Below are 12,201 nucleotides of genomic sequence, written 5' to 3'. Positions count from 1 at the left end.
CCCCACCCCCTCCCCAATCGGCCTCAGTGCCCTTCTCCACCATCTCGCATGACTTTTGAGCTCGCAAAACAGAGCACAGGAAAGTATAGAATGATTTAGCAGTCATTACGTTTCTAAATCATCGAGGTTAACAAATAATTTAAATGATATCAGCAATACCTCAATCGACACTTTCATACCAGGACGACCATGGTGAAACTAAGGAAACCCTTGACATCCAAAATTCAGTCATAGCCTGATGTCTTACAAAGAGTGTGAAAAATATTGTATTCAACCGTGCGCCTCTATTTATGCCATCCCTTCCCCCCCCCCCTTTCTATCTGCTCCCCTTCCCCTCTTTACACCATAGTCCTTCCTCTCTCATACAAAGTTTCAGCATATATGCACTTCCACTGATCGTGAACTTGAATGCACACTAGTCCGGTTTACAGTGATTTCACATTGCAATACAACTCATACAACAGCCCTCATGAAAACCTGCACTGTACATAATAACCTGTACTATATTAACCTGTACTATATACCTGTACTACATATTGATCATTTATAGCAGGTCATCTCGCTTTTCCTATAGCTTATATTAAAGCGGCTCAATCACTCTTTGAAAATTGAACGATTGAATTAATTAGATTTTATTTTCAACTTCATTCCCATGCAGCTAGCCTGGTGTACGGCAATAATAGTACCGAGTTTATGGTTGACACAGAGCGTTCACGTCCGTTCATAGATTATATTATCATTATTATGCATTGGTAACTGCGCAAGGTTGTCGCAAACCAGGAGGTGCAATGCCTTCTCTTTCAAAATACAGATACTGTCGTTGACGCGGACTTCGACTGTGAGGTGGTTATATGTACGTTATTCCGTTTCAGTTTAATAGAGTACGGTATTTAACCCAATGCAAGAGGTTTAAGCGAGATTATAGCACACACAAGTGGAAACAAAGTGGAGTTAATCTTAATATTGAAAAGCAAAGACAGAGGCTTTAATTAGTTTGATTAATCATTATTAAACTGCCAGTGACTCGTTAAACTATGCATGTTACGTTAATATGTAACTTATATTATTAATCTTCACACGAGTTTCTAACATAGAACCTTTGATCAGAATCCAACAACTCAAAGAAAGAAATATATTGAAAAAAAACTTTGCTATATAGATAGGTTAAAAGCATCAACTTCTACTTTGATAGTATGAGAATACCTGCTTGCAATGTATTGCTGACTTTGTGACAATAAACTGACCGAGAAATAGCTGAATTAACTTACGATGTAGGGTTCTGCAAACGCATTGAATAAGGTCTTTTTTTTTGCACTGCGTTACAAAAGTTGACCCTTGGTTGCAGTGATACCTAAACTTGACCTGTCTATTGTGTAGAGCAAAATACCTATTTGTCCAGTATGACGTTTTTTTCTTGTCTCCTTTGTTGTTCCCTTGGCATTCCATGCATGGTCACCTTATTTTTTCATTGTTGTATGATGGAAATGTGTACGTGTGTGTGTAGGCATACTTGTCGGGCCTCTGGACAAGCAGTCGGCGTCCATAGCCTAGTGGTTAGGGTGTCCGCATATATATATATATACAGTATATATATACAGTATATATATATATATGTATATATATATGTATATATATATATATATATATATATATATATATATATGCTTCATAAATAACTACATAAATAATATATGCTTCATAAATAACCGTACCGCTCCACGCAAGGTTCTTCGTTATTTACTGAGTTTACATAGCGAGTAGACATCACGTGACTCGGTCTGACAAGTGACCTTTATACCGTCATTGTTGCAGTACGGTGGATATAGAAAATTCACAAATTATAGATAGAAGTAAGCAGTTCGGGAACGTACGTGCGTCGTATTTAAGACACGGACATTTAAATTTGGACAGATAGGTAATTGTATAGGTAAAATCAATAACAAGCGAAAGCTGCATGCGAATGTTTATACACCAAATATATGAAAAAAAAGCGAAGAAATTTGTCTCTCTCTCTCTCTCTGACTTGTTTATATGTTGAACTCAACATAACGTCGTGTGTTAAAATCGGATTGTATATGTCGGTATTATTATATGCGGTTAAATGGTTTGCACGTATACGCACGCATATCGGACGAAATCATATAATGATATAGGCAGTGTATTGGGAATATATATCTAAGTCATATTAAGTGGACGTTAGAATAGGTTGGCCGATTTTAAATTTCAATGAGTCAAACCTACTCAAAACATTATCTTCAGAGGATATGAACCAATATTTTGTGTCCGATAAATACCGCAGGCGCGGATCCAGAGGGGGGGGGGGGGTCCAGGGGTCCGGACCCCCCTGCTCTTGGCCAAAAAAAAGAGGGAAAAAAAGAGAAAAAAAAAGAGAGAGGTACTTTGCATGTCTAAATTGAAGGGGATTCCCTGTTGTACTTAAATATCCAAGAATTTCATAATGGATAGAGGGAAACCCACTCCCCTAGACCCTAGGATCACTGGAGGCCAAACCCCTCACCCTTCCAAAATCCTGGATCCGGCCCTGCATCAAACAGTGGTGACGGAACGGGAGGGGGATTGGGGGCTAAAGGCATTATGATTTTTGTATCATCTCAACTCATCTGTTATGTATTACCATATTTCATAGATTGTTTTTTCTCATCAATTGAGAAATTGCAGACATGAGATCCATATTTTCAGGCTAGGTACATGCAGCTTAGAATACTCGGTAAGTGCCGTTTCCGTTTGGCAATTTTTTAGATTTGAAACGTCCTTAGATGCAATCTGGTGCATATTTTAAGTCAAATTTGAATTGCCGACGGATCTGGAAGTGGTGACTGAAATGGGGGAGGGGTCTAAGGGTAGGGGGTCTACCCCTCCCCTTTGGAAAATTTTTAGTTTTGAAACGTCCTTAGATGCAATCTGGTGCATATTTTAAGTCAAATTTGGCACGGAAGAAGCTCCCGTTCTCCTTTTCTCTATTCAGCTTTCCTTCTTTCTTCCCCTTCCGCTCTCTTCACCTTTTCTCCTTTTGCCGACAGACCCAAAATTTGCCGACAGCGACCAAATTATTGGGGGGTGTGACACCACCCCACACCCCCCCCCCCGCTCGCTACGCCCCTGGTGAAAACACCCACTCCAGAGCTGTGTTATTGCTTGTCGTAATTTATGTGAGCGAACTTGACCTTGCTGTTTTGCTGCTGAGCTCTTTGTTTGTACAAACCCCGGCGAACTATTCGGGCGAGTAAGTGACAAAGATTATGGTATACTTCGATATGTAATTACAGGGAGCACCATATACACCCTACACGTAAAGGCAGCTACAAAGTACAAAGTTAACCTATATGCTTACTATACGCTGCAGTCAGGTTATACTAATTCCGTGGTAACAATTAACTGACATTTTCGGGAGTTTGTACGGAAGGTCTCATATAAAAGTTCTATATACAGACAGTTGGCCAAATACAGGTATGGAATTTTGAGTTGACATCGAGTAGCGTCTATAATTATTTTGCGATAATACAGCATGGAAAAAAAAGGGTTCTTATTTTAAGAACGCCTGTGTGCCGGTACGCCTGTACGTACCGGACTTGTATAGTCAGTCAGTACTAGGCCTCAACTGGTAGTTATATGGTCGACTGCAGTTGTGCAACCATCAAGTTTTGTACCGGGGAGGGAAGGGGGTGGGGAGCCATTGTGTTATGTCGTCCAGTGGAGGAGTGCAAGGGCCCGGATTCCTTGTGCGCTTTCAGAAAGTTTGGAAATATAGCGATTGCCTGATTGAAGAATTTTAACGGTTACAGTTGCACCACACGTACATGTCGTATATACTTACTGTAGCCTTCACTAGATAATTAGCAGGGGAGGGAGGATTGATGGGAGGGGGGGGGTAAGTACATGAACCGTTACGCTTACTAGCGTCTATAGAGTATTATTATTGTCTACGCTATACCTCATATCATGCATATTCTACTTGTAATCGTGCATGTATGGAGAACGCATCACTATGGTGTGATAGAAACAAACTTGGAACAGCCGAATGGGAAGGGGATTTTTAACTTCTGTCTACCACCGGGGAGAATTTGGAGTGTACTGCACAACATGACAATTCTTATACATTCTTGAACGAGACGAAGGGAGGGCAGCTGCGTAATCCTGCTTCCAAGTAATATACATACTAGAATGACATTTTCTTAAAATTTTGATTTCACGTCCAACTCAGAAATATATTTGCTTATCAAGAGACGTAGGCCTACTATAATGGTTTGTCATTTAAATATATATATCTTGTCTTCAGATGTATTACAGAATTAAGTCTTGTCAGTCGGTTTAAAGCTTTCATGAATACTTATAGGCTAATGCAGCTTTCATTACTGTCGTTACATGAAAAGTAATCCCGGTCCCATGGCCCATTTAACCATTACTTTCGGCTGAAATCCTGATCGGTAACAGGCTCGCCCGCCCCTGGTGATTTATGAAACCCTCTGTACATATGGAATGATAGATCAAGGGTGCAGTAAGATATTGGAAGGTGGTGGGGGGGGGGTTAGAGGAGGGGCATGAACTTCGAATCGCAGCAGGTCGTGCGCCAAAAAGGGCACTTACATTTATTGAAGAAAGAGAACTCACGGTCCACCATATTAATTGTTAACAGGTGGCCACTCGTAGTTTACCAGACTAAAAGTTAGCCAATGTTCTTTCACAAGGAAGCAATTTTTTTAAATCGATTGAAAAGATAATCCAACATTTAATTCAATTTTATCTCAAGTGGCATTACATGTTGCTCTATAAATGAACATTGAACAAAAATGCATTGATTCCTATATTGTCTAAAAGCGAGTCACGGTTAAGTCACTTATATACACCACATTCTGTATCATGGATATTGTAATGTAATCATCAGAACGACTCAACGGGATATAAATGCTTCCGTCTGGGTCACAATTGGTCATATTAATGCTTCCTTCAAGGTCACTTGATCATATTTACGTAGGCCTATTTTTTTCGTAATAGGTTTTAGAAGTGGTTTTCTTGGTTTTGTTTTCTTTCCTGCAGGAAGGGGGGGGGGGCGGGGGAACAGCTTTGTCTCGCAACAAATAAGCACTCACTACCTACGCCGAGGATTGTACTGTAAAACCAAATATGTTCTATTTACCTGAATATTATGTATTTAATATTCGTATGAGCTATTCTACTCACATGAAATGTCATAATTTTCAATCCAGTTAGAATGGTAAGAACTCATGCAAGAATAACAAACGAGTGTATTATACTTTAAATTAGTACTAGGAACGATTGTTTTTTACATATACAGTACAGTAAAAGACTGAGAGATCATAAATAAGTATTAAATATTATTGATGTTTGATTTTTTTTCTCTTCACATTATAATTACGGAGTAGAGCCGTTAAATTTAGAGGACGCTCATAAACATTACCAGAAGCGACACCATTATACCACGAGTTAGTTAGAGAAGACAAAATGGCCGCCGAAAAAGAAGACAAAAGACAGACTCGGGTATTTCTATGGGCGTGGCCTCGATCCATCTCTACAGCTGTCGAGAAATGTTTAAGTTTTGTTGAGGGCGTTCAGACGTGGCACGAGCCCTACACTGTCCCGCATATCTTCGAATTACTTGACAAAGCTGAGAAAGGTAAAGAAAGCAGTGAAGTAACCGCCATGATGACGCAATACAAAGAGATGATGCTAAACGCTGGCAAGGAACCCAATGAATTCAGCAACAGCAGGTTTATGCCCATATCAAAATTCAAGTAAGTTTCGAGGTCCTAGAACGCCTACAGGGTAGTAAGTAGTGGTGAATAAAATCAGGCCGTGGCCAGGCATGGGAATAGGGTGCACCCCTAGCCCACTATTCCGTGTAGACTGCCATACCCCCCTCGATACACATGCACACACACATTTGTGTCACCACCATATGTCTAAAAAATTCGTAAGTTATAGGAAGCAATAATTGTAATAATTGTAAATTGTTCCCCCCCCCAAAAAAAAAACAATAAATAAAAACAACAACAACTCAGAATTCCTACGTGAAGAGCTTGGCGTTTTCCCCAGTCAAGGTTAAGAAAAGAGGTAGAATGATGTATCTAGGTCATAAAGAGGAGGGTGCTGAGAGAGGAGCGTCCAACCAATCAAAACTAACCCCAAGGTACAGTTTATAGTTTAATTGCCCCAAATTGACCTATTCTAAGCTACAGTAAAGTTGTCTTGCTTGTAATCAGAAGAGTTCAAAAGATGTCAGCTGCTTCAGTTTTGAACTTAAGTATTAGATGCCTCTTCCATACCCTGGTTCACTCCCACCCCCCCCCCCCCTTCGGCACCCCGCATCCCAGGTTCCATCTAACCTTTCCCATCAATATAAGAATAAAAGCAACGTGAACAAAAACTGTCAAGGATTGATTGCTATCACGATATCACAATTAAGTGATATCCATGCTTTTTGGAGAGGGCGGGCCGGGGATTGGGTGCTCCATAATAAGTCAGATTTTCCAGTTTTCATCATTTGCTTCCTCCTTTCATGATTTTTTTCGTTCCAGTTATCCATTCGTAAAAGATCAACTGGAGCAGGAAGAGCCAGGTAAACAATACATATTTATTAAAGATATGGCGGCCACCATATTGAATCACATGGATGCTTTGCCCGACGTGAGTAAAATAATGTGGTTTGTTCATTAATTGTAGAACACACAAATCTGTACTTTGGGTTGGAATGTAACTAAGCATCACTCAACAAAGAAACAATGTAATATTCACATATAACTAAATACCTCTCAGTCTTAAATCACTTGATATTTAATGAGAGACGGAATGACCGGTCGAGTGATCGGGCAGCGCACACTGGCCTCTATGGTCTCTCAATCCAAGCCGATATTTAGGACTGCGTATACAAGTTTTGTTCCAATGTTGCGTGTCTTAATCCATGTAAGATTGGCTGTATTATGGAGTGGGTTAAATCTCGACACTCTTCTTATCAGTTGAAATCACCCCTTCCTTTTTGGTTCCTTGCTTTAGCAAAAGGAACCTATGCAGTCAGGTTGGCGTGTGTGTGTGTGTATGTGTGTGTGTGCGTGTGTGTGTGTGTGTGTGTCTGTGACACTTGCTTGGGTACGCTCTATCTCAATAAGGGAATGTTGGATTGAGGCCAAACTTGGACTATAGATCCGCCATATGGAGAAGGTGTGCCCTATTGTTTCTGGTGCCCACAAAGGTCACCAAAGGTCAGTTATGGTCCAAAAACCGAAAATATTAAAACTGCAATAACTCCCAGTGCCAATGTGCGACAAGATTGATATTTTGGGACAAGTTGTGAACTGGTTAGGGGAGCATTTTCAAACTTAACGGTCATGTGATCCGAGGTCACCAAAGGTCAATTAATGATAAAAAACTAGTATTTTTGCGATAACTTGAGAACGAAATGTCCGTTAGGGTTGGGAGTTGCTTCAATGTTATCCAATTGTCGACCCGCATCTGGGTGACCCTTGACCTCAATTTGACCTCTGGTGACCTTTACGTGTTTTTGGGGATTTTTACAGTTTTGATGCTATTTTCAGATGTCAAAGGTACCTTCTGATCATAAATGTCAATACGTTGACCCCGTGTGACCTTTATGTGCGAAGTTATATGGGGTCAAAGTTTTTCGGTCGGAGTTAGGATGGTTGTACAGACTTGTCGTTTTGTTTTTTGGAATCAGGAGATTAAACTACATCTGAAACCAAGGTCAAAAGGTCAAAGGTCACATTAGAAAAAAATGTGCTTATTTTGGGAGGAAACAAGCAAAAAAGGAAATGTTTGGTTTTGATGCTAGATTTGGATATCAAAGGAACCTTCCGATCAAAAATGTCAATTGGTTGACACCCGTGTGACCTTCGTGTGCGAAGTTATACTAGGTCAAAGTTAATTTTCAGACATTTAATGCAACAACTCCCAGTTCCAAGGTGTGACATGGTTGATATTTTTGGACAAGTTGCAAATGGTATAGGGAAATATTTTCAAACTTAACGGTCATGTGATCCAAGGTCACCAAAGGTCAATTAATGTTAAAAAACTAGTATTTTGGGGGCAGAAAATGGGCAAAGAAAAAATGTTTGAATTTGTATAGTTTGATGCTCTAATTTAGGTCTCATCAATCAAAAATGTCAATAAGTTGACCCAAGGTGACCTTTGTATGTTAAGTTATATGAGGTCAAAGTTAATTTTCAGACATTTAGTGTAATAACTCCCAGTGCCAAGGTGTTACACAGTTGATATTTTGAGACAAGTTGCAAATGGTATAGGGGAATATTTTCAAACTTAAGGGTCATGTGATCCGAGGTCACCAAAGGTCAATTAATGATAAAAAACTAGTATTTTTGCGGTAACTTGAGAATAAATTGTCCGTTAGGGTTGGGAGTTGCTTCAATGTAATCCAATTGTCGACCCGCATCTGGGTGACCCTTGACCTCAATTTGACCTCTGATGACCTTTTCGTGTTTTGTGGATTTTTACAGTTCCGATGCTATTTTCAGATGTTAAAGGTACCTTCTGATCATAAATGTCAATGGGTTGACCCCCATGTGACCTTCGTGTGCGAAGTTATATGAGGTCAAAGTTAATTTTCAGACATTTAATGCAATAACTCCCAGTTCCAAGTTGTGACAAGGTTGATATTTTTGGAGTAGTTGCAAATGGTATAGGGGTATATTTTCAAACTTAACGGTCATGTGATCCGAGGTCACCAAAGGTCAATTAATGATAAAAAACTAGTATTTTTGCGATAACTTGAGAACAAATTGTCCGTTAGGGTTGGGAGTTGCCTCAATGTAATCCAATTGTCGACCCGCATCTGGATGACCCTTGACCTCAATTTGACCTCTGGTGACCTTTTCGTGTTTTGTGGATTTTTACAGTTTCGATGCTATTTTCAGATGTTAAAGGTACCTTCTGATCATAAATGTTAATGGGTTGACCCCCGTCTGACCTTTGTGTGCGAAGTTATATGAGGTCAAAGTTAATTTTCAGACATTTAGTGTAATAACTCCCAGTGGCGAGGTGTTACACAGTTGATATTTTGAGACAAGTTGCAAATGGTATAGGGGAATATTTTCAAACTTAAGGGTCATGTGATCCGAGGTCACCAAAGGTCAATTAATGATAAAAAACTAGTATTTTTGCGATAACTTGAGAACAAATTGTCCGTTAGGGTTGGGAGTTGCTTCAATGTAATCCAATTGTCGACCCGCATCTGGGTGACCCTTGACCTCAATTTGACCTCTGGTGATCTTTTCGTGTTTTGTGGATTTTTACAGTTTCGATGCTATTTTCAGATGTTAAAGGTACCTTCTGATCATAAATGTCAATGGTTTGACCCCCATGTGACCTTCGTGTGCGAAGTTATATGAGGTCAAAGTTAATTTTCAGACATTTAATGCAATAACTCCCAGTGCCAAGGTGTGACAAGGTTTATTTTTTTGGACAAGTTGCAAATGGTATAGGGGAATATTTTCAAACTTAACGGTCATGTGGTCCAACGTCACCAAAGGTCAGCTAATGTTAAAAAAGTAGTATTTTGGGGGGAGAAAATGGGCAAAGAAAAAATGTTTGAATTTTTACAGTCATGCTCTATTTAGGTCTCACCGATCAAAAATGTCAATTGGTTGACCTTCGGGTGACCTTTGTGTGTGAAGTTATGTATACAAGTTCAAAGTTAATTTTTTTTAATTTAATGCAATTAAATCTCAATGCCAAGGTGTGACATGGTTGATATTTTGGGACAAGTTGTGAACGGGGTGGTGGAACATTGTGAAACTTAAAGGTCATGTCATCTGAGGTCACCAATGTTATCATATCTGTTGACACGCTTGTAGGTCTCTTATATTTCTTACATTTTCGACGCCATATTTAGATCTCAAAAGTGCCTTTTGATCCAAAATCCGATCACATTTTGTGATCACAAAAGTGTTGGCTATAGTGTTGGTTACTTTATGGGAACATGTAGGACCACAATTACTTGGACTATTTGAGCCCAATCTTGCTTGATAATATTATGTGTATTGTCATATACCCCAAGCAAGGAACCGCAGTGCCCTTGGGCTCTTGTTTTTTTTGTCGACGGCTATGCTGCTGGACGCTGGTGAAGGGGTTGCAATGAGCGTTTTTGCCCGAGGGCCAAAATTAAGAGGCAGTCCGACCATGGACCTAATAAACAACTGTTTGGCTGCTCCGAAGAAACATTTAAGTAACAGTATACTTAGGTTAATGCAGAAAAAAATAATTTGCCCACAGATTTATTTAAATTGGCAATCCGTTTTCAACTTTGGGCCTCAGTATTCCATGTTCATATCAGAGCGAGTTTGGTAAAGTAAAAAAATACGTTACTTGATGTTCGATATCAGAATACATCACAGGGGGCTGACCACGTATCCCCATCCCAACCCTATTCACCCCCCCCCCACATCTTTTTTACGATCATGTGTGCACAATACTGCCCATCCGTAAATCGTTGGTACCATTCCAACTCTGATGAAGAAATCCATGTAAAGTTGTAAACGTATCATTCAGCAATCAGTTATGGAGAAACTATAGGAGCCAAAAATGTTAACATTCTTTGGATTTAATTCTTTTCGTATTTTCAATCCGAACAGGTCCCGTCTCGGCACACTTTTATTATTCGTCATCCATACCGATGCCTTGTGTCGCAAAGGAAGATGTTTCTCCGTATGTTGAACTATCAAGGAGACCCTGACCAGTTTGATATGTTCTCATCCTCTCCCATGCTCTCGCAAGGATATTACAGTCCAGATGCCATGTACCTGGTCTGGAAAAATGTCCAGGAGACTGGAAAAGATCCAAATCCCATTGTTATCGACGCCGAAGATATTATGAATCACCCCGATAAAATTCTGCCAAAGTATTTAGAGAAATTGGGGATACCCTTTCACGAGAAATACCTTACATGGGATGAAAGCGAGGATTCCTTACAAACATGGAAGGGGGCATTAGAACAAGTTATAATTGGTAAAAGATTGGGCGTCTTTGATACGGCCTTTAAAAGTTCCAGGTTCCTCCCCAACACTCACTCTCCACCTGCAAAGAAAGACCTCTCACCGGACATTATGAAAATGGCGGATACTTTGTTGCCAGGATATGAGGAAATGTTCAAGAATCGCATAAAGCCAGAGTAACAAGAAAATTTTAATATTTCACTGAGTAGTACTCAGACTACTACATATTTTCTTAAAGGATATTAATTTCTAACCTGGTCGATTATTTTACACATTTATGGTGGAGAAATGAATCAGTATTATATAAAAAGTGGGGTCGCTACTCGCGACGTTTGTTTCAAGTCATGTGACGCGCACTAAATCTTAAAAGCCAACAGACTCGAACAGTTTGTCCAATTTTCTAATACGGGAGTGATAAGAGTGACTCGAGTCAATACCTCGACTCGAGCTAGAAAAGTATTGTTGAAGGTTTGATTTGACCTTAACGAATGAAAGTGACTCGTTATAACTGTAGAATGTATGTGTGGCAGTGACTGGGAATGAGGTCGGTCATGGTGAGGGGGCAGGGGAGGGGGTTACAGTCAGACACTTACAAGTTACATTCAACATACGAATTACTTCTCGATGTAAACAAGTATGTTACAAAGAATTGTACAAGTTCCCATGACATGATCCTTCGCATTACATAAAATATTAGAAGGTATCATGATATCCCGATCCACTCGGGAATATAGTTAAAGATGGAGCTTAACCCTCATTTCATTCTCTTCAACATTTTAATATAATCTGGCAGTTCAGGATTCATCAGAAATGTCCTTTCAAAAACTTTTAACAGACCTCTGTTGAAATGTGAGGGTATGGTACACTTGACCTCTACAGTGAATTTGTTGAACGGGTGGGGGGGGGGGTTGTCTAATTTAATGGGCGAAATTTAAACATGACAACAACACAGCTAGTTTCTTATTCCATTCCACGCCAGAAACAATCACAAAAACACAAATTTTACTTGATTATAAAGAAAGAACACGACGACGCAAAAGAATTAAGTACATCACCACTTTCATGGAGATTTTATTTTGATATTATGTTTAATGTCAAATGAATGTTTAAAGTATTGTATAAGATTTTCTTTTACTATTAAAACTCAATTCTAGCCTCCATAGTAGCATATTATCAATCCTATATGAGTTTTGTTTACAAATAA

The 12,201-nt window shown here is 39.5% G+C and overlaps 1 protein-coding gene and 1 long non-coding RNA gene across 2 annotated transcripts; both read left to right on the top strand.

Annotated features, from left to right (window-relative positions):
- The first annotated feature begins 3,308 nt into the window (after nt 1-3,308).
- Nucleotides 3,309-11,358, top strand: LOC139967594 (uncharacterized). The gene is made up of 4 exons (XM_071971558.1): nt 3,309-3,468; nt 5,403-5,771; nt 6,555-6,663; nt 10,638-11,358. The coding sequence occupies exons 2-4, from the start codon at nt 5,482-5,484 to the stop codon at nt 11,175-11,177; spliced, it is 939 nt and encodes a 312-aa protein (XP_071827659.1). The 5' UTR covers nt 3,309-3,468; nt 5,403-5,481; the 3' UTR covers nt 11,178-11,358.
- LOC139967596 (uncharacterized) lies at nt 6,710-9,708 on the top strand. The gene is made up of 2 exons (XR_011793050.1): nt 6,710-8,338; nt 8,738-9,708. It is a non-coding gene; the product is annotated as an uncharacterized lncRNA (long non-coding RNA).
- Nucleotides 11,359-12,201: the final 843 nt, after the last annotated feature.

This window comes from Apostichopus japonicus, chromosome 5 (genome assembly GCF_037975245.1).
Source record: "Apostichopus japonicus isolate 1M-3 chromosome 5, ASM3797524v1, whole genome shotgun sequence".
NCBI classification, from domain to species: Eukaryota; Metazoa; Echinodermata; class Holothuroidea; order Aspidochirotida; family Stichopodidae; genus Apostichopus; species Apostichopus japonicus.
This window is presented reverse-complemented; position numbering and strand designations above follow the sequence as displayed.

What these genes read in the sequence shown, in the direction of transcription:
- LOC139967594 (XM_071971558.1), top strand. Translation starts at nt 5,482, where the DNA reads ATGGCCGCCGAAAAAGAAGACAAAAGACAGACTCGGGTATTTCTATGG. An exon ending in ATGCCCATATCAAAATTCAA is followed by an intron (nt 5,772 to 6,554) that starts GTAAGTTTCGAG and finishes TTTTCGTTCCAG; the next exon opens with TTATCCATTCGTAAAAGATC. An exon ending in ACATGGATGCTTTGCCCGAC is followed by an intron (nt 6,664 to 10,637) that starts GTGAGTAAAATA and finishes CAATCCGAACAG; the next exon opens with GTCCCGTCTCGGCACACTTT.